A 20,512-nucleotide genomic window follows, 5' to 3' on the forward strand; every position below is an offset into this window, starting at 1 on the left:
AATTATTAAAAAATATTGGCTTTATTTCCTGGGCTGCACAATATATCCTTGTGGCTTATTTATTTTATACATAATAGTTTGTACTTCTAAATACCCTTCCCACTTAGGTTGTTTCCATATCTGACTATTGTAAATAGTTCTGCTATGAACTTTGGGATGCATGTATCTTTTTGAATTAATGTTTCTATTTTTTTTCGGACATATATACCCAGGAGTGAAATTGATGGATCATATGGTAGTCCTATTTTTAGTTTTTTGAGGAACCTACATACTGTTTCCACAGAGGCTGCACCTACATTTCCACTAACAATGTGCAAGGGTTCCCTTTTCTCCACATCTTCACCAACATTTGCTATTTGTTGTCTTTTTGCTGACAGTAGTTCTGACAGGTGTGAAGTGGTATCTCATTGTGGTTTTGATTTGCATTTCTCTGATGATTAGTGATGTTAAGCATCTTTTCATATGCCTGCTGGCCACCTGTACGTCTTCTTTGGAAAAATGTCTATTCAGGTTTTCTGCCACTTTTTAATTGAAAAAAAATTTTTTTAATCACTGTTTTTTTTGTCAGTCAACTAGGGGAGCATTGGAATTTCCTTCTTTTCCAGGTTAAATAATGTGATGAATCTGCCTGACTCCTTGTCTCGAAACAATGGGTTCTACGATCACATTAGAAACCAAATGGAAAAAGAGACAGCACTAAAGCATTTAGACTCTTTCTCCAGAGATTTAATACCTTCCTGCCATTCCACCAGCCCTAGAAGCCTTGAAAGAGTTCTGTCTGAGCTTACGTTTCCCACTCCTACACTTCAGGTGTATGTGTACACACAAATGAAAAGGGAGAGAAGAGGGAGAAAGATAAATGAACGTACATAGTGAGGAATGCTAAGGTGCACACTTACAAACACAGATCTCTAATGTGGGTACTGAACATTACACACTTACAAACACAGATCTCTAATGTGGGTACTGAAATTAAAGTCGAAAAATCTACTGGCCAAGAGATGAAGAGCTTACCTTTGAAGAATCAACTCTGCTTGTTGTTCAGAAATAGTTAGACCTAGTATCTGGAGAGACTGGACAATTTCAGAAGCCTCAATTTTTCCTTTAAAAAATAAAAATTATAAACTCAGAAATGATAAGGACCTTGGAAATCATGAATTTCAAACCCCTCACTTTATAAGGGAGAGTCTTGAACTGACTAAGGTAAAATTACGAACTTAGGTGAGTTATAGATTTGCTTAAATACATATTGCAACACCAACTCACAATTTCACAAGTACAGTAAATAAGCGTACACACATCGTTTCATTCAAGTCCTAACAGCCTTGTAGGTAAACAACGGTGTTCCGTCTTAAAGAAGTGACTAAGAGCTTACACGGCCTTACCAGGGGGAAAAAAAAAGACGCAGCAGAACTGAGATTCAAATCAAGATACTCTGACTCTGAGGTAAATGCAATTAAGCTAGGATCTATTCATTTTAAAGTATACATTTCTACATTTTAATAAATGCCTAGGCACTTATTATGCACAAAGATGTACTGCACTGAGTTAAAAGGAAGGAGAAAATGACTAAATGAAGCCAAAAAGTGTGGAACATTGTTTTGAGAAATCTGGGATAGCAGATTGATGGAAGAGGGAAAATGATTAGTATTAGAGCAATGAGAGCATGTTTCTAGAAAGAAGAATCAGAAGAGAAGAAAGAGAAAATATAAGCAATGAATGTTATACTGCTTCTCCCTCAAGCAGCTCACAGATTTACGAGGCTCCTATGACTAATATGTATGGAACAGAATGAAACAAAACCAAGTAAGAAAGGGTCTGATGCCAAACTGATATTCGTGGCAAAGTTCTCCCGGAAAAGAGGAGGACAAAAATCACTGTTAGTGCTGAAAGGAAGGAACTCCACTTAAGGGAAGGACTTTGAGGGAATGACAGGATTTGGAGAGAATATTCCGAGGGAGAGGAAAAGAGCAGCATGAGAATCTGGACAGTTAGAGGCATCACCCTGTTAGCGATGAAATCCTTCAAATACCACTCTGAATATTCTCCTTTATAACTGCAGTCTCAAAGAATACAGTTAATTCTCATTACTCACAGCACTTACTTTCTATGAAGCCACTGTGAACACTGAATTAACAAAAACTGAACCTTTGTTCCTAAGGGAAATACAGGGTTAGGTTCCTGTGAGCCTCTGGTCACAACATTCTCATCAACCAATCAATACAAAACCTTGTTTTCTGTGTGTTTCTGTCTAAAGTCACCTTGTTTAATATATGTTATTGACTCATTAACATTGAACTCAAGGTCAATAGCACTCTAACTCACTCCTGAAAGAACCCTATCTGCCACGTGTATTTAGCTTCCTGAGGCACATTACAGCCTTCTTGCATTTAGGAATGCCAGACAGCATCTCAGCACTGTTCTTGGGAGCCATTCTAAAGAGTGAAATCATCAACATAAAGCACAAAAATGCAAAAACCATGGCCCCAGGTAGACTGCACAAGGACTCGCACAAGTGCGAGAGCTGAAACAAGAAAGCAGAGCTCCACCTTGTTCTATCTCAGCTAGAAATGTGTTCAGCAGGCAAATGAATTCGTCACTGCTCTGCACATGTCCAAGAATGACTGCAAAGCACTGTGTTGATTTTGGGGTTATTCTGGAGTTAAATTTTAGCAAGTAGACAAATTCTCAAATGCAGAATTCACGAATAATGAGGATCGACTGTATTTGCTCTGCTTTGAGGAAGTCTAATAAAAATATGAACCTATAATGAGAAAATGTTTTTAAAAATACAAACAAGATAAATTAAGGAGAAACTGCTTGCATTTACTACAAGTAGATTACAAAGTTTCATCTTGAATTATTCCTTCTGGTTCAAGGAGAATTTTCTGAAATGGACAACTGCTACGTGCACACCTTACATACAGGGGAGATCAACCTCAGATGAGGTTGCTCCATCTCCCAGCTGCTGCCTGCCCCAACACTATACTCACAGTCCCATCTCTGCAGCAGAGGTGTAGAGGGCTGGGGTGGGTGGTACAGTGAAAGTTTTTGGGATGAAATAAAGTTGACTGTAAGAACTGAATTTTGCTAGAAGACTGGACTAAGGCAGACTTAGGGCATATAATGTAAGGTTTATGGGCAATAACAAGGGTCCCAACAGCACTCCTTTCCACCACAAACTCAGCTCTTTCTGGCTGAGACTCATAGTCTTGAACAATCATCAAAAGAAGCCAAAGGGCTTATTTAGTTGCTTGTTTGAAGGAACCTGCCTTGAATCTAACTGAAGTTAATGTTCAGTAAAAACCAGGGGCCAGCAAACTATATAACCCTGGTACAAACAAGGCCAGTTGCCTGCTTTTGTAGACAAAGTTTTATTGGAACACAGCCGTGCCCATTCATTTACATGTTACCTATGGCTGTTTCTGGACTATCACAGTAGAGCTGAGTAGCAGTAACTGAGACCGCAGGGCCCACAAATCTAAAACATGTACTAACTGGCCTTTTACCAAAAAAGAGTTTGCCCACCCCGGTATGAAGCATACTTTCTCTCAATTTTATTTATTTAACCTGTTTCTTGAATAACACAATCTGTGAATGAAATGACCTTGACCACTCATGAGTAGGGAAGGGTCTGAGGCTGCATGACACATTTTAAAAATAAATTCCCTCTTCAAATCAAAGGTTGCCTCTGATGATAAAGGTCTGATGACTGCTCCCTTCTCCTACTATGGTCCTTGCTTTTTGCTCTACACAACTGGGCTCGAACTCCAAGCTGTTAAAATACAACTGATCAATGACTCAGTGGACAATTAAAATAAAGACTCCCAAAGTTCACACAGCTAACAGGAAGTTTTACTAAATTTCAACATGACAGAACTCATCTGACAGTTTTCTGAGCATGAAGTGCCAATTATCTGAAATGAATTTGCCTGTTCTCAACCCTCTTGGATCTCCCAGTCTGCCTAGTTAAACAACCAAAGAGCAATTAAGTAGAAAAACCATAATCCCAATCTGAAGGTATATTTTTAAATGTCTATCTGTTATTTTTTTTCCAACTTTCAGTATCAGAGAGAGTATCGTCTCTGATCAAATACAATTCTTTCAAAAAGACTATCAAATGTAAGATAATCTGAAAGTTATTTAAATGTTAGAATACATAGTACTTATGCCTCATATGAACAAAAATAAATCTCTTTTGCCCAGAGAGCAAGAAAACATAATTATTATTTTTAACCCAACAGCTTTAAGTCAAATCAGCATGAGGTTCCATAGTTGGTATTTTACAAAAGGCCTTACTCAGTTTATAATTCAGTGGACAAGCTACATATAACTTTTCTTCATTAAAAACATTCTACATAAAAATCACATTACTGAGAACGACATGTACTAGCATAAGTAAAGATTATCATTTAAAAAATGGCAGATGAAATATACATCAATTTAGACTCTTGGAAGCATGAGAAGTGCTTCTGCATAGCTGGCAATAAACAGAAAAGACAGACACACCATCATTATTTTTGTCCAAACTCTTAAATGCCAATTTCATTTTCTTCTCATGGTCTTTAAGGTACTTCATAAATTCTTCAAAGTCCAGCTTCCCATCTTTGTTGATATCACCAGTAGTAAAAATTTTCTACAAAAAAGAAAAAAATTAGAGATATTTTATATGGGTTAAAAATACTAAATTATTTATACATACTATTCAAGTAGATTGCCTGTTTTCCTATGAAGGCATTATTTTAGAAATCCCAAGATAGAAGACAAACCCTTGAACTAAATTTAAAGGTGTAAAAAAGTATCTTTCCCTTCCATTTTCAAAGTTAAATAATCTTTTCCTAAAGATAATCCTTACAAAAAAAAAAAAAAACCTGTCATATCAAACTATTAAGAAAAATCATTCCTTTTGAGAAAGAAATAAAAAACTTACGGTATTTGAGCACTCTCTCACTGCCACCTAAAACATAAACTTTCTGCCTCTTAAAATGCTCTCAATCACCCACACAAAGCTTACAAATTCTATTGGTTTGGTGGTCACACTTTTCTGGGAAATACCTCACTGCGCAGAACAGCATAATGGCCAGACTCCCAAGCTTTGGACTCAGAGAGAAAAAGTTTCAAAATTCATGAGATGCAACAAAAGTTAGAGAAAAAGGTATGGTTTTAAATGCAAAATTAGAAAAGAAGAAAAGCTAGGAAGCAATGAGGAGTCACTGAGGCTAACCTCAATCTCAAGTAACTAGAAAAAGTTAAACAAAAAAAAAGTTGAAGGACAGAAATAAAGAATAAAAAGTAATAAAAAAGAAAACAAATACACCATTGAGAGGATCAACAATATCAAAAGATGGCTCTTTGAAAATATCAATAAAACTGATAAACCCCTGAAATAGGCAAACAACCATCAGAAAGCAACAATGAAAATCACTGTACACTACCAGACATTATAGATATCGTGAAAAACTTCGTATCAAAAAGTATGAAAATTGAGCTAAAACATACAACTGCCTAGAAAAAGAGAGCTTATCAAAAACTGACTTGTCACAGAAAATGAATAGTCCTATAAGTGACAAAGAAATTTAATGTGTAATTTTAAAACATTCCCATGAGAGAAAATTATAATATAATTAGTGAAATAGATGTAAAAATCCGAAATAAACTGCTAGCAAATCAAGTCTAACAATATGTAAAATGGATAATACTATATATATACACATTAAATATATATTATATATGAATACGATACATAAAATGGAAAATACTGTGTATATAATAATGGGTATGAATACAACATATAAAATGGATAATACTAATAAACGTATATAATCCTATTTTATATATATGTATGTACATAATACTATACACACACACACACACACACACACACACACAAGATAAATACATTCCAGTGATGCCAGGTTAGGTGAACATATTTTTTTTTAATCTTGTAATTTACCACACTAATAGAATAAAACAGAAGAGTCATATGATCACTTAAATAAATGCAGAAAAACATTTGATGAATTTAACATCATTTATGATGAAAAACTCTGAGCAAACTAGGAGTGGTGCTTCCTCAAACTGATAAAGGGTATTGTATCTACAAAGAATTCCGGCCTTTTTTGTTTAAACTAGTATGAGTAGGCTTCTCGTATCTGCAACCTAAAAACCCTTGATTCAAATGCTATCGATTCTTACTTACAGTTTTAAAAGAAAAAACATTCGCACTGTTGCTGAAAAATAATTATTGCTATTTAATTACATTTGCAAATTAGACTGAAGATGATTTTCACCTGAAAATTATTTCCTGATAACACATACATAATGCAAGGGAAAATGTCACAGAATTCTGGGGCCCCATTTATGTATTGGAGTTTCATCTAAGAAGTTTATATTTTGGTCAATGAAAATATCAGTAAACATGGGAATGTAGTTTGGTGCAGCTATTATGGAAAACAGTATGGAGATTCCTTCAAAAGACTAAAAATAGACTTACCATATGATCCAGCAATCCCACTTCTGGGCATATATCCAGAGGGAACCTTAATTCAAAAAGATACATGCACCCCAAAGTCCATAGCAGCAGCACCATTTACAATAGCCAGGACATGGGAATAACTTGAATGTCTATCAACAGATGACTAGATAAAGAAGTTGTGGTATATTTATAAAATGCCATAAAAAAGAATAAAATAATGCCATTTGTAGCAACGTGGATGGACATGGAGATTGTCATTCTAAGTAAAATAAGCCAGAAAGAGAAAGAAAAATACCATATGATATTACTTATATGTGGAATCTAAAAAAAAAAAAAAAAAAAGACAAATGAACTTATTTACAAAACAGAAACAGACTCATAGACATAGAAAACAAACTTATGGTTACTAGTGGGGGAAAGGGGTGGGAAGGGATAAATTGGGAGTTCAGGATTTGTAGATACTAACTAATATATATAAAATAGATAAACAACAAGTTCATATTGTACAGCATAGGGAACTATATTCAACATCTTATAGTAACTTATGGTGAAAAAGAATATGAAAACGAATATATGTATGTTCATGTATGACTGAAACATTATGCTATACACCAGAAATCGACACATTGTAAACTGACTATACTTCAACAAATAAATAAATAAATAAATGTATACACACACACACACACACACACACACACACAGAAAAAAAAAAGGAAAGCAGGTGGGTGGAGGGGAAACCCTTAACCATTCTACAAATAACAGTTAAGCTTACATACAACTTGATAAGCAAAGGGCTGGTCTCTGTGATACTTTGTTTTCTCTAGACTGGACCTGCATGTCTTTTCAGTATAGACAAGCCAAGTTAAAATGTTTAGCTGGAGCATCAACGGCATGTTCACAATTATGTATCAAACCCAACACTTAACCTATATATTTTCATGCTGCAAATAAAAAAAGTGCAATAGTATAAAAAAAATCAGTAAACAACTATCATTTTAGAAATTACACGTTAAAGGACATCTCTAACCCTATCTTTGAACAGTTTGATTTTGATTTTTTTAAACCCATATCTCATTAGACTTTCTTACTTCTAGAGTTATAGTTGTCTAATGACTCTGACTTACAATAATATGAAAAACTAGGGTTTCCTTTTTGTATTTTCTTGTGTATTCCTCTGTGGAAGTAAAGACCAATCAAAGGAGAAAAGCAAAGGCTACTCACTCTGAGCTTAACAGAGGAAGGGAGTCAGCCCCTGTCACTTCCGTTTTGGCTCAAAGGCTGCAGAAGAGTGGGAAATCTTTATAGTGGAAAAAAGGAGTTTTCAGGTGTTCAGTGTTCCCTGAAATATGAGGTTCTATGTGGTTGGTGTAAAGCCTGAGATGCCTCTTCCCTGGTTTTGATATGTGAGTCCTCATAAGTCATAAAAAGCCTTTGCATGGCTCACACCATGTCTTACTGAAAATAAAAGACAGATTTGCAAAAATTTTATTTTGATAAAGAAGAAATGTGTTTCAAAGGACTGAACTTGTTTATGGCGTAGTCCAGAATTTCTTATGAGAGGTTAGTTTGTATTAAATAAACAAATACAAGTCACACTTGAAAATCTAAGTACAAGAGTGACTTTAAAAAAGCATGAAGGACATTTAGCTTTAATAGGAAAAACAGTTTAAAAACCAAGTGAACGTTACAGAGATAATATTTTGGACTGGCCTAGTCCAGACAACAGTAATGATGTTACAAATGAGGAAACCAGGACACAGTGCTTAGCACACAGGATATGCCCAAAATACAACTGATCGATGACTCAGTGGACAATTAAAATAGACTCCCAAAGTTCACACAGCTAACAGAAAGTTTTACTAAATTTCAACATGACAGAACTCATCTGACAGTTTTCTGAGCATGAAGTGCCAATTATCTGAAATGAATTTGCCTGTTCTCAACTCTCTTGGATCTCCCAGTCTGCCTAGTTAAACAACCAAAGAGCAAAATGTAATTGGAAAGTAATAATTATAACTCAATAATTTCCAAACAGAAAATGACTTGGAAATACAGGGAGAGAAATACGCATGAGGCACTGCATACCAAGACGGAGCCCGTAATCTAGAATGCCGGGGACAAGGATTTGCAAAGGAAACAATGCCCAACAAGCTCGTTCTTCGGAAGTCTGATGATTAAGGCACGTCACGAGGAAGCATCAGCACTGGTGAAACCCCAAGAGTACAAGCCACTGAGACTGACTGCCATCCTTCCAGGGACTGAAATCAAAATACAATATTTGAGAATCTCCATCTACCACACAACTTCCAAAACACACATACAGTGATTGTTCCAGTTCCCCAAAGTGGGAAGGGAGCATCTTTGGCCTACATGCCCATCTAGGCTACTAACAACAGGAGAGGACACTGAACAAAGGGACTCTGAACATCTTGACAGCAATTTGAATTTGGAAGTTTCGTTAGATCCAGGGAGAAAACTGAGAAAAATGTCTGAGAGAGGTATTAGCTGTGTTGTTGCTCTTAACAGAATAACGGTGGTGACTGACCTGAATACTCTAGTTGGGTCCAGGTCAGGCTTGAAAAAGTGTAAATTTGGCCTTACTCCTACCTGCCCAAAGCTCCTCCAGAACTCCCAGCCCCAACATCTCTCTGACCACAGCCCTACTGAGGCCCACCTCCCCTTCGTCCTCCATGATCCCGACCAACTGCAGGCCTTCCTGTAGCTCAAGGATGTCCAGGGTCCCATCTTCATTCTGGTCCAGGAACCAAAAGATTTCTTCATAGAGGGTGTCCATCCGGGATGCCTCTGGCCGCAGAAGGGATCCGAGGGATCCACGCTGAGAGCCCCGTGAGTCTCCCGGAGGTGGGAGTGAGAGGGAGGAAGGGTATCTCTGCCCACCACGCGTTGAATTGGAAGAGACCTAAAGTAGCAGCCGCCCTTGCACTCTCAAAGCCAAAGCCCCTCCGCCAGGTGAAGCGTAGGAAGGGACAGCGCAAAGGGACGGCACGAAGCAACGGCTTCTGGGCAGAGAGGCCCGCGGCGGGCGCGCCCGGGAGCCGCGCGCGCGGGGCATGGCGGTGGCGGTGGGGGCGGGGTGGTGCTGGGGGCCAGGCCCGCGGCTGGAGGCCATGGAATTCCCGCCTCGCTCCCAAGTCAGCCGATCAGACCCCGAGGTTAGCAGCCACATCCAGGAGGAGCCTAGAGGGAGCGACTCACGCCTTTTCCGCGGAGGCTCCCAGAAAAACCTCTGCGCAGGTCTGTCTCTAAAGACAGACCTTCTTTTTAGAGAAAAGAGGGTAGGGGTGCGTTGAGACAGGGACTGTGGGGCCATAACGACTAGCGGCAGAGGCCCAACTTTTTGTTTAAGTTGTTTGGTCACACCTTTCTAAGAAATCTAAGGTTGAGGCACTTGGGTATTGCCGTGAAGGTTGGGAATCGAATGAAGATCTGCCTAAGTGGGCCTTTCCTTCTGTGGTCCCCTCCCCTCAGTTCCTTATCTTCACTGAGCATCTGCGGTGGCTCCAGAGCAAGGCTGCTGTAATGGAGAGGGTCCAGCTCCGTCCTTACCGATGCTGGCAGTGGGCAGAAGGCGAGTCAGCTGGGGTCCTGAGAGAAGTCAGGAGACGCTCGCAAACAACGTCTGTGGCTTCTTAATTGCCTCTTTCCAGAACCACGGAGAGCTCTGGCTTCCCTACACACACCCCTGGACCCTCATCCCGCTCCACCGTAAGTGTGGACATGTAGTTTCACAGTACAAATTCCACTTTTTACATAACTTATTTTTCTAAATATGGAGTATTCTTTAAAATTCATATGAAGTAACAAGAACTCTCATTGCTGGTGGGAATGCAAAATGGTACCCTCTGGAAGACAGCTGGGCAGTTTCTTACAAAACTAAACACACTTTTAGCATATAATCCAGCAACCCTACTCCTTGGTATCTATACAAACGCGTTGAAAACGTATGTCCATGTGAAAATCCGCACACAAATGTTTGTAGCAGCTTTATTCACAGTTGCCAAAATTGGAAGCAACCAAGATGCCCTTCAGTAGCTGAACGGGTAAATAAACTGTGGTCCATCCAGACAATGAAAACATTATTCTGTGCTAAGAAGAAATGAGCCATCAAGCCATGAAAAGACAGGGAGAAATCTTAATGAATATTACTAAGTGAAAGAAACCAATCTGAAAAGATTACATACTGTGTGATTCGAAATATATCACATTCTAGAAAAGGCAAAACTATAGAAACAATAAAAAAGATCAGTGGTTGCCACAGGGTTGGAGAAATGGGTGGAAGGATGAACAGGCAGAGCACAGTGGACTTTTAGGGCCGTGAAAATACCTTGCACGATACTATAAAAAGGGGTACATGTCACTATACAACTGCCCAAACCCACAGAATATAAAACACCAAGAGTGAACCCTAAGGTAAACTATGGACTTGGGGTGATATGTCAGTGCAGGTTCATCACTTGTAACAAACGTACCACTCGGTGCCAGATGTTGATTATGGGCGAGGCCGTGCATGGGTGGGGGGAGGCAGAATATGGGAAATCTCTGTAGCTTCCTCTTAATTTTGCTGTGAACCTAAAACTGCTCCAAAAAATAAATTTTCTTTCTAATTTGTAAAAAAAAAAAAAAAAAAAGAAAGAAGTCTAATGAAACCTTATCTGTCAGCTTTTGCTCTATTCACTCATCATGTCAAGTACCAACAACACAAAGAGGACCATCACATGTCCTTGAACTACCCGTGGGTGTCCCAGGAGGAGGTTGTGCCATGATCAGCCCCAAGTACTGCTGGAGGCTTCGTGACGAACATGGCTCCCCTGTGCTGCTGACCCAAGCAACAATGAATTCCCCCACAAAAGAGAACTTTACGGCCCGCAGGGAATGACCCTTCCCTGGGCGCTGCAGAGAATGCGAGTGGTCACAGAGAGTCATGGAGCACACACATCGGGGCAGGCCCAGGAGTCTACAGGATCAGGTGAAAAAGACAGAAGTCAGGCCAGACTTCTGAATAAAGAAAACAGACTGACAGCCTTTTATGGAACTGGTAGGAGGGAGCAAAACAGAGCTGATCATCTCATCTAGTAAAAAGGCAATTATTTTCATTGAGTAGCTTTTTCCACTTTTCAAAACTGTGTATTATTTGCTTATTAATTATCCCTCATCCACCCATCCAACACACAGACCTCCTACGGGGAAAGTTTTGAGAACACAGGTGAAGGGCTCTGTCTGCCTTGCTCATCACGATACCCCCAGTTCACTGAACAATGGCTGGCACTATTCCAAAGCATAAATTGAATGAATTTAATATTTGTACTAGCTATTGGGTAGCTCTTATCATTCCTAGTTTACATTTGAGGCTTCCAGGCATTAAATGGCTTACCCAAGGTTACAAGTATAATAAATGGTGAAAACACTTGAACCTTGGTCTAACTGATTCCACAGACCATAATAACCACTACACATACTACACCAGTTAACGTAGTAGACACAGTGGTCCACATTTCAGAGTGAGGCTTCAAACTTTCTCAACAAATCCTTTTGCTGTTTTCATAGATGCTGTAAGATACAGACATCTCAGTGGCCTCTATATAACACTTAATAAGATAAGATTTTGAACTCAGAGTAGTCAAAAGAAGCTGAGCAACACACACACAACATGTTATCTTGAGGAAGCTATTTATTTCCAAATGTCTTCACTGGAAGCTGATAAAGGAAATAATTCTGACTAAGCCAAGGTAAAATCATAAATGTGAGTTGATGCCTTAAACCAAGGGTAATAATCTACCAGGCAGACAATGAGTGACAACAATGCCAAGCAGAGAGAAGGAAATAAAGGGAGAAATGTATGTGGCTGTGGCCTGGTCAGGGGTGTAGAATGTTGGCAGGTTGGGAAGGAAACTAAAAGGCAGACTGCTACCAAGATGGAAAGGGTGTTTTGTGCCTTAGTAAGGAATTTTTTCTTTTTCTTTTTTTCTCATTTGCTCAGAAATAGAGTCTCAAAGAAAGGATAACATTGGATTTTAGAATATAAGTGAGGAGAAAACACAAAAGATTCAGGTGTTATATATTGTAAAACACTTGACATAAATGCAGTTGGAATTCTACTGTTTTTCTTATACCATAATATCTCTGTTACAATGCCTTAAAATGAATCTCTATGACTTTTACACCATACTTCCTTTAGTAATAAAGTTTCTGACAACTGAAATGCTGATGGAATCAATTCTCCTCATTAACAGAGGAATTATCTCATGGATAGAAACCCTGAAAAGAAATTCCATTCAAAGCAATAAACATTTGCTAAGCTACTGTTTTGTGTGTGACCTTATTCTATCTGTAGTTGTAAATACAAAATTTAAAGACACAGAATCAAAAAAAAATTCATAGAATATAAGAGTTAGGAGAGCCCTTAAATCAGGTTATCGAGTTCACCTACTCCTTGGACACTATCTAATCCTTCATCCTACACCTGATACCCAGGGGGACACAGGGTCTTCAAGGAGCTCACCATCTAGTACATGTGATAACACATTTTAAACGTTCTGAACATGAACGTTCACATCCGGTCACATGTGATCTTGATAAAAGCTCTGTCCAGGAGGTGGGGATGATATTTGCATTGTGAGACTAAGTAAAGTAAAGCAAGGGGTTAAACGTCTTCACCGAGGTCACGTGGTCAATTCACACCAAGTACAGAATTCTTTGATCCTGCTGCTTCCCTTCCGGCCCTTGGGAGCTCTTCTCGTTCTTAATCCTCTCAGCTGTAGAGTCCTATGCCTCTTATGATTCTAAGTCTCTCCTAAGAAAATTATAGGAGGAGTTTGTGCCTGTGAATATATGGCAAACAATTTAGATTTTAAATTGCCTACGATTTCCCAGACTAACAGAACACATCTATTAAATCAGTTAACTGTGAGCTTGGATTCAGGATACCTTCATTGCTATACAGTCTGTCCCCCTTTTCCCACCACTTGTTAATACAAGAGTTGCCACTAAAATGATGCCAAGATTTGAGAAGGAATAAAAAAAGAAATCTGTAAAATCCTATTGATCAAGATTCTCTTTTCCATTTTATTGCCTTAATTCTAAAACCTGATTTTTGTTTTTTTGGTCCTATACTATTCCAAAGTCCTCCAAGCCTAAACTGAATGAAAATAAGCACACTTCCCGCTAAAACTAGTGACTCTTCACCACGTTTATCTTTCTGATTTTCATTTCAGTAAATTAAAATACAGACGATTTCTTTTACTTTTTGATGCCCTGAAATTTTTTCCCACAGAGTACCTCAAATGACATCCAAACATTGGGACTGTCTTTTCCAATGTTCCAATGTGGCCTTTGATGAAAAACAAAGAAGAGGAGGAGGGTGGCAGTGGCAAAGGAGAAGGAGTAAAAATGGAAAATACTCTAAAAAGCAGATAGGATTGCTGGATTCTTCAGGGAAAATTAGTAATAGCAACTGTATTTCCTTGTTCGCCACAGTACCTTCGCCTCTTAGTTCCATATACTCACATTCCCGAGTCCTAGGAGAGCTTAATGTGAATTTTGTCTCTTCTAAAACACTAATTTCACAATGGAGATTTGAAAACACGTGGAAAAGAGAGGTCATTCACATCAGAAGAAACCACAGCAAGTTCACTTCCAGCTAGTTCTCAATCTTGTCTCAGGACTTGCCCTGAAGTCCTCTGCCTTCCCTGGATAGTGCTGGAACACTTAGAAGTGTTAGTTACTGCATTCCTTTGCTATTATATTCCTTACGCCTGTTTTCTACATTCTACTCTTATATTCCATATTCTTTCCATCTAAGACCTCAAGGAACTTCAATAGAAATTTGCTTTCTTCTAATGCTGAATTCATACAAAAGCCTGGCAACACGGAGAAGAGATCGAGTCAGATGGAAATTTTGAGAGATTTCACTTCAAACTGAGCACTTGTTTTAGATACAAATTATCTTGAAACCTTCCCCTTGAAGAGTCATCCCGTAGTTCTCATTTCTGGATTCTCAAGTGGATAATCTCACCGATCACTGACATTATGCAAAGCCTTGACCTATGCCTCTGAAACCTTCCCCCATAAAGACTGACCACGTAATCCTAACTCCAAGTATTTGGCTGGCTACTGTTTCCCAGGCTTGACTCAACACTCTCTCTACCTCCATCTGTTTTCTGCACAGCCACCAGAGTCATCTTCCTAAACCGTAAGTCTGCCTGTGTCCCCTCTTGCTTAAAACCTCCCAAGTGCTCCCATCACTCATATAATAAAACTCCAAACCACCCAGCAGGCCCACAGTGCCTTTCATGATTTGGCCTTGCCTGGCCCAAGAAGACCAACTGGTCCCTCGGTGGAAAGTCAGTTATACTGGGTGCCTCCTGTCCTGGAAGGGGCACTGCTCTTCCTCAAAGGAAGGTAAAGGTTTCCTCCTGCCCACAAAGGCTCAGACAGCAATACTATCTGGGGGCTTACAGAATGTCTAATTCACAGGCATGAAATCCCCACGTAACACGGCCTCTGACTGGGGATCCCTTCACGGTAGGAGAGGTGTGGGAGTGGGCCCATGGCCAAGGGATCCACGGCCCACATCACACAGCACGCCATCCTGAAGCAGCCAATCTCACAGAATGCTGGAAAGGCCGACTGAAAGCACAGCTGAAGCACCGCCTACGGGACAGTATCTGGCAAAGATGGGTTACTGCCCTTCAGGATGCGGTATGTGTGCTCAGAGACCTCTACCACGTGGCTCTGTGCCCACAAAAGGAAGGACAGTGAGTCCAGGAACCAAGAGGTAGAAGCAGGAGCAGTCCCACTTACTGTCACTCCCGGTGACTCACTGGGGGACTTCGGCTTTCTGTCCCCACAGCTCTGGGCTCTGCAGGGTTAGTTTCTGGTCCTCAGACAGGATATACTCTTGCCAGGGAACACAGCAAGGGTCCCACTGAACTATAAGCTACATCTGCACCTGCACCTTTGGACCAGCTCGTGTCCAGGGACCAACAAGCAAGAAAAGAAGTCTTCTTCTTAGTAGGTGTAAATTGGCCCCAGTCAGTAGGAGGTGGGGCTGCTTCTACCCCACAGAGACAGAGAGGAATATTTATGGAACTCAGATGATTCACATGGACACCAGGGCTGCCTGGTACCCCCTTGTCCAGTTCTAACTGGGAAGGGGCGCACGCAGCATCACTGGCCTGAGAAGCTCAGACCCTGCCGGAAGGAAGGTCTGGGTCATGTCACCAGCTAAGTCACAAAGAGATTCCAGCTGAGTGTGAGCAGAATTTAAAACGGACAGTCAAGAAGGGAAATAGATCATGAGTACCAGCTGTGACCAACTGAAACAATGGGACTGAAGCACTGCCCTCTCTGAGGACGAGAGGCTGAGAACAATGAGGGAGCACTTCTCAAACCTGTGCCAAGAGCAGACCTGTGTGGGCCAAGGAGTGGCCGGTGGAGGCCACGTCACATAGCCCCACAAGGGAACGTGCTGTGGGGGCAGAGGTGACTGCCAGCCTACCTGCCACACCTCTGGACCTCTGGACCCGCTGCAGCACTCACACCAAGGCCACGCTGGTCACACTGCTCCAACCAATGTCTAGCACAGCAGGGTGCCAGGCCTGGGTGGCCCCCGCAGGACCCCCCTAATGGATAGCTTTCCTCAGTGAGTCCCCATTGGCCTAGCTGAGACTTTCCAAGAATATGCTTTGGTCTGAAGTTCTTCCTAAGTCTCCTTCTTTCTTGCACTCTTCTACCAGGGGTTAAACTTGCATTGTGGTCTGAAGATCACCTTGCCTCTCTCCTGTTTCCTCTCCCGTACCCTTCTCTTGCACATCCAATCCCATCCTGGTTTCTCCTAAGAGGAACAGAACAGACACAGTTCACACCAGGAGTGGTCTAAGACAAGAGGCGGGGACATGGGGTTTGGGAACTGGCTCAATCACTGCCCAGCAGGCAAAGAGCCCTGAGTGGAACATGGGGCAAGGACAATGCCCTGCACAAGTTGGGAGACCAGTATCGACGGCTGCCCAGTGATGACCTGGGAAAATAACTGGTTTGCAGAGAACGCTCCGGCTGCTGCAGTATCCAGCCGTGTGGAATGTGGGGGGTCCGTGCTGTAAGGATAGGTAAGAAAGTATAATAATAGGAGGAGGAGCTCCCCAGGGAGATACAACAGCGCAGAATCTGAATACACCGGTAGTGCAGTCCACTATGCAGCCTATTTTTTAAAATATAAAAGGGAAAAGTTGACAGAATTATAAAGAGAAGTTGACAAATCTATAATCACAAAGAGCATTCTGACATTGCTCTTTCAATAGTGATTGTCGGAACAGTATTAGATAATTTAAAGGCTAACAGTTAATTGATTGCTCATAAGGTACTTATTCTAAGTACTTTACATATTTTAATTCACTTATCCTTCACAATAACCCTAGGAGGTAAGTACTAATGTTACCTCTGTTACAGGCGAGGAAACTGAAGCTAGAGAAATTTTTTTTTGAATTGCCTGAAGTTAACTAGTAAGTAGCAGAACCAAGGTTTAAACCCAGGTAGTTTGACTAGATTTTTCGTATTTTCTAATAAGCCCAACTATGCATGTAAAAAGTTATCTATCTGGCAAAACTACGGAAACAACAGAAAGATCAGTGGTTGCAGGGGTGGAAGTGAATAGGCAGAGCACAGACGATTTTTAGGGCAGTAAAAATACTCTCTATGATAATGATGGATGCATGTCATTACACATTCATCTAGACCCACGGAACACACAACACCTAGAGTGAACACTAAGGTAAACCACAGACTCAGAGTAATAATGATGTGTCAGTGTAGGTTCACCCTTGGTAAAAACTGTGCCATTCTGGTGAGTGATGTTGACAATGCGAGAGGCTGTGTATGTGATGTCTAGGAGTAGAGGGTTTACGGAAAATCTCTGTATCTTCCTCTCAGTTTTGCTGTAAACCAGAAACTGCTGTAAAAAAAATCAGTTGTATATATATATTTTATTTTATACAGCATTTCTAGGTACCTTGCAAGAGGAGAATTTTTGGATTTCTTTTCCTCTATATGCTGGAAATAAAAGCCCTAACAACTGCTTTACAATTAATTTTTTTTCAATTATTTTAGGTGAGCAACTGCCTTGTTTAGGATATTTCAAATCACAGCCTTAAATCTTTGTGTCACTGTGCTTAGATCTCTCAGACATGATCCTCCAGAGGTGTGGTCTCAGTAGAGGGCACAGTCGATTAAAAATAATACTTTTTGAAATTATAGCAGTAGTGATATGTAAGACAAAGGACCTACACACAGTAGGGTGTGATCAAGCCTTCTATAGGTGGTCCAGAAAAGCTCACCCCAGAGAAAGTGACATTTATCCAAAAACAACAACAAAAGCCTCTATTTTTTTTCTAATCATAAAAATAATAATGTGTGATCATTTTTAAAAATTGCAATACAAAAATTGTGAAGAAAAAAGTTAAAAGGTAATTAGGTAACCATTATTAACCTTTTATTGAAGAATGTACCTGTCCAAAAAGAGTGCTGGGAATAGTTAATAATATCTGACATGAGCACAGAGAGTAGTATTATGTGTGTATATATGAAATATATTTTATGTATATGTATAAAATACATATATTATGTATGTGATAAATATATGCCATCCTGTTCTATACGTTTGCAGACACACACTTTAATACAACTTATTTTATAATTTGTCCTTATATAAGTTTTGGAAAACTAAAGACTTTCATTCTTGATTTTGAGTTCTTCTCTCTTTCTTAATGAATCTTGCCAGAGGTTCATCTATTTTATTCATATTGTCAAAGAACCAACCAAAAAAGCATCTATATTTGGAAATTTACAGCACACATTTAAACAATTCATTGATCAAAGGTGAAATTATATTAGAAAAGAATTGTAACTAAACTACAACAAAACTACAAACATGCAGCTAAAGAAGTGGCTGAAGGGATACTGCAGCTCAAAATTAATGAAACAAACATTCCACTCAAGAAATTAGAAAAGGGGCAAATGAGTAAACCCAAAGAAAGTAAAGGAAAGTGAATGGAAGAACATTTCAAAACCAGAGACAATCAGCAAAAAGTACTAAAGGCTGCTTCTTTCAATGTGTGAATAAAATAAAGACTGAAGGAAGGAAAAAGATTGGTAAGAAAAAAAAAAAAGGTTTGGGAAGATTGAAGGGCGGGGGCGGAGGAAATGTCAGGAATGAAACAGAGAATATAACTACAGTGCCCGAACTTTCTAAAAATCATAAGCGAATGAGTATTTTAAGCCTTAGACAAAATGGGCAGTTTCCTAAAAGTTGTAAATTACTAAATCTGACTCAAGAAGAAACGGTAACCTGAAGAGACCTGTTACTCCTAAAGACACTGAATGAGTAGCTTAAAATATAACTACTATAAAACAGTTGTTGGCTCTTACAGTTGAATCACTTTCCCTCTTGGGATAAGGAATGCCAAAGTGTCCTCTCACGTTTCACTGGAGTTGGAGAGGTTCCAAGTATCTCCACCCTTCTGATAGGAGCTGGACTTCAGGGACAAAATGACTCAGAGGAGCTGAAATTGCTCAGAGATGATAGGCCAACACTTCAGGTCAACTTATGTGCTTAGGGCATTAACAGTGTCTTAAACAATGGAATGTCGCCTCTCCTCAACGGGAAGTTGGGGGAGAGGTACGACTGATTTTCAAGAAGTTCTGAAGCAGCAGACAAAACTACGGGGTGTAACAAAGTAATTTCGAAGAGGTACAAACCGTGAGCCTTTTTACAGAACTTGGGGCCCACTGAAGTGTGAGAGCTCAAAATCTTGGTTAAATGTTTGCAAAGATTGAGACCCAAGAGAAAAAAAAAATGGTTAAATTTTTTTTTGCAAAGGCGTAAAAAGGCCTGGGATGCCTTCAGACCAAACTATCGTGCTATAGGATTTTAAATTGTTACAGTGAGCCAGAGTGTTCACGGCACTAATTTTTCTGGAAAATCACCAGTAACCTCTCAGATCCTGACGCGCATCCGTTCCGGGGTACCGGGCCGCGGTCCCCATTCCCGAGCTTCGGAACCCATTCTCCCTCTGGAAGCCACAGTTCCAGCTTCCGCCCTCGGTCCTGGCTGCGCCCAGAGACCCCGCAGCGCCCCCGGCCCGCCGGCCACGCCCCGCAGCGACCCACCTCCTCCGCGTCCCGGCCCAGGGGGATGCCCAGGCTCTTGAGCCCCTCCTGCAGCTCGCGGATGTCCACCACGCCATCCCCGTTGCGGTCCAACTTCTGGAAGAGCGTCTCGTAGCGCGTCGGCGGCTCGGCGTCCTGGCAGGCAGCCGCGGGAAGCACAAAGCCCCGCAGCCAGCGCAGCATGCTTCCGGAGGCGCGGGGCGGCTCAGCCGCGGGAGGGCACGGGGGTCCGAGGGCTGCCCGGCGCGAGGAGGACCAGCGCGAGGCGCCGGCCTGGCTGCTGGGGCCCGCGGCGCGCAGGCTGAGGAGCCGAGACCCCACCCGAGCCGGCTCGGCGCGCAAGGAGTGGCCGCGCCCGCGGCTGCTGGGGGAGGAGCCCGCCCCGCGCCGGCCTCCTGGGGAGGCTCGGGGGGCGGGCCTGGCGCTGCCCGGGCCCGGCAGGAAGTGGCAGGGCTTCGGGGTGGGGCCCGGGAGGGACTGTGGGACCTGCGGAGCGAGTTCTGCTATGTTCCAAGTGGAGCTATCTCGCACCAGGAGTGCGGTACGAGAAGCGAGCTCCCCACCCCCTCGCCCCGCATTAGCGTATGAAGGGTTCGGGGGTGTAGGGCGGGGAAGGGGGAGGAGCAGTTTGAAGCTCAGGTTACTTAAATTCAAGCCCCTCTCCCTTCCGGCTTGCAGCCTCGGCGAACTGCCCGGAGAGTGTTCTCTCTGCTTGGAAATTGAGCTTTGTCGGGCTTTGCCTCAAAGAGATCTCACTTTCTCGTGTAACTCCTACACGCTAGACACTGCACATCTCTAGGCCTGTTTTCCACTCACGAAAATGAGACACTTGGGTGGCCGCACACTTGGGATGGG

General features: G+C 41.3%; 1 protein-coding gene and 1 pseudogene across 1 annotated transcript in view; one reads left to right on the forward strand and one right to left on the reverse strand.

Annotated features, from left to right (window-relative positions):
- The window catches only part of SLC25A24 (solute carrier family 25 member 24), a 45,673-nt gene extending 25,674 nt beyond the window's left edge, over positions 1 to 19,999 (reverse strand). Inside the window, exons 1-3 of the mRNA XM_032487231.1 lie at positions 19,658 to 19,999; positions 4,510 to 4,636; positions 1,015 to 1,102 (exon numbers count right to left, since the gene is read on the reverse strand). Coding sequence (XP_032343122.1) covers positions 1,015 to 1,102; positions 4,510 to 4,636; positions 19,658 to 19,840 — 398 coding nt within the window. The 5' untranslated portion in view covers positions 19,841 to 19,999. The remainder of the gene's footprint in view (positions 1 to 1,014; positions 1,103 to 4,509; positions 4,637 to 19,657) is intronic.
- A 131-nt stretch (positions 20,000 to 20,130) lies between these two features.
- LOC102506458 overlaps positions 20,131 to 20,512 on the forward strand; it is a 39,546-nt pseudogene continuing 39,164 nt past the window's right edge.

Source organism: Camelus ferus, chromosome 9 (genome assembly GCF_009834535.1).
Source record: "Camelus ferus isolate YT-003-E chromosome 9, BCGSAC_Cfer_1.0, whole genome shotgun sequence".
Lineage (NCBI taxonomy): Eukaryota > Metazoa > Chordata > Mammalia > Artiodactyla > Camelidae > Camelus > Camelus ferus.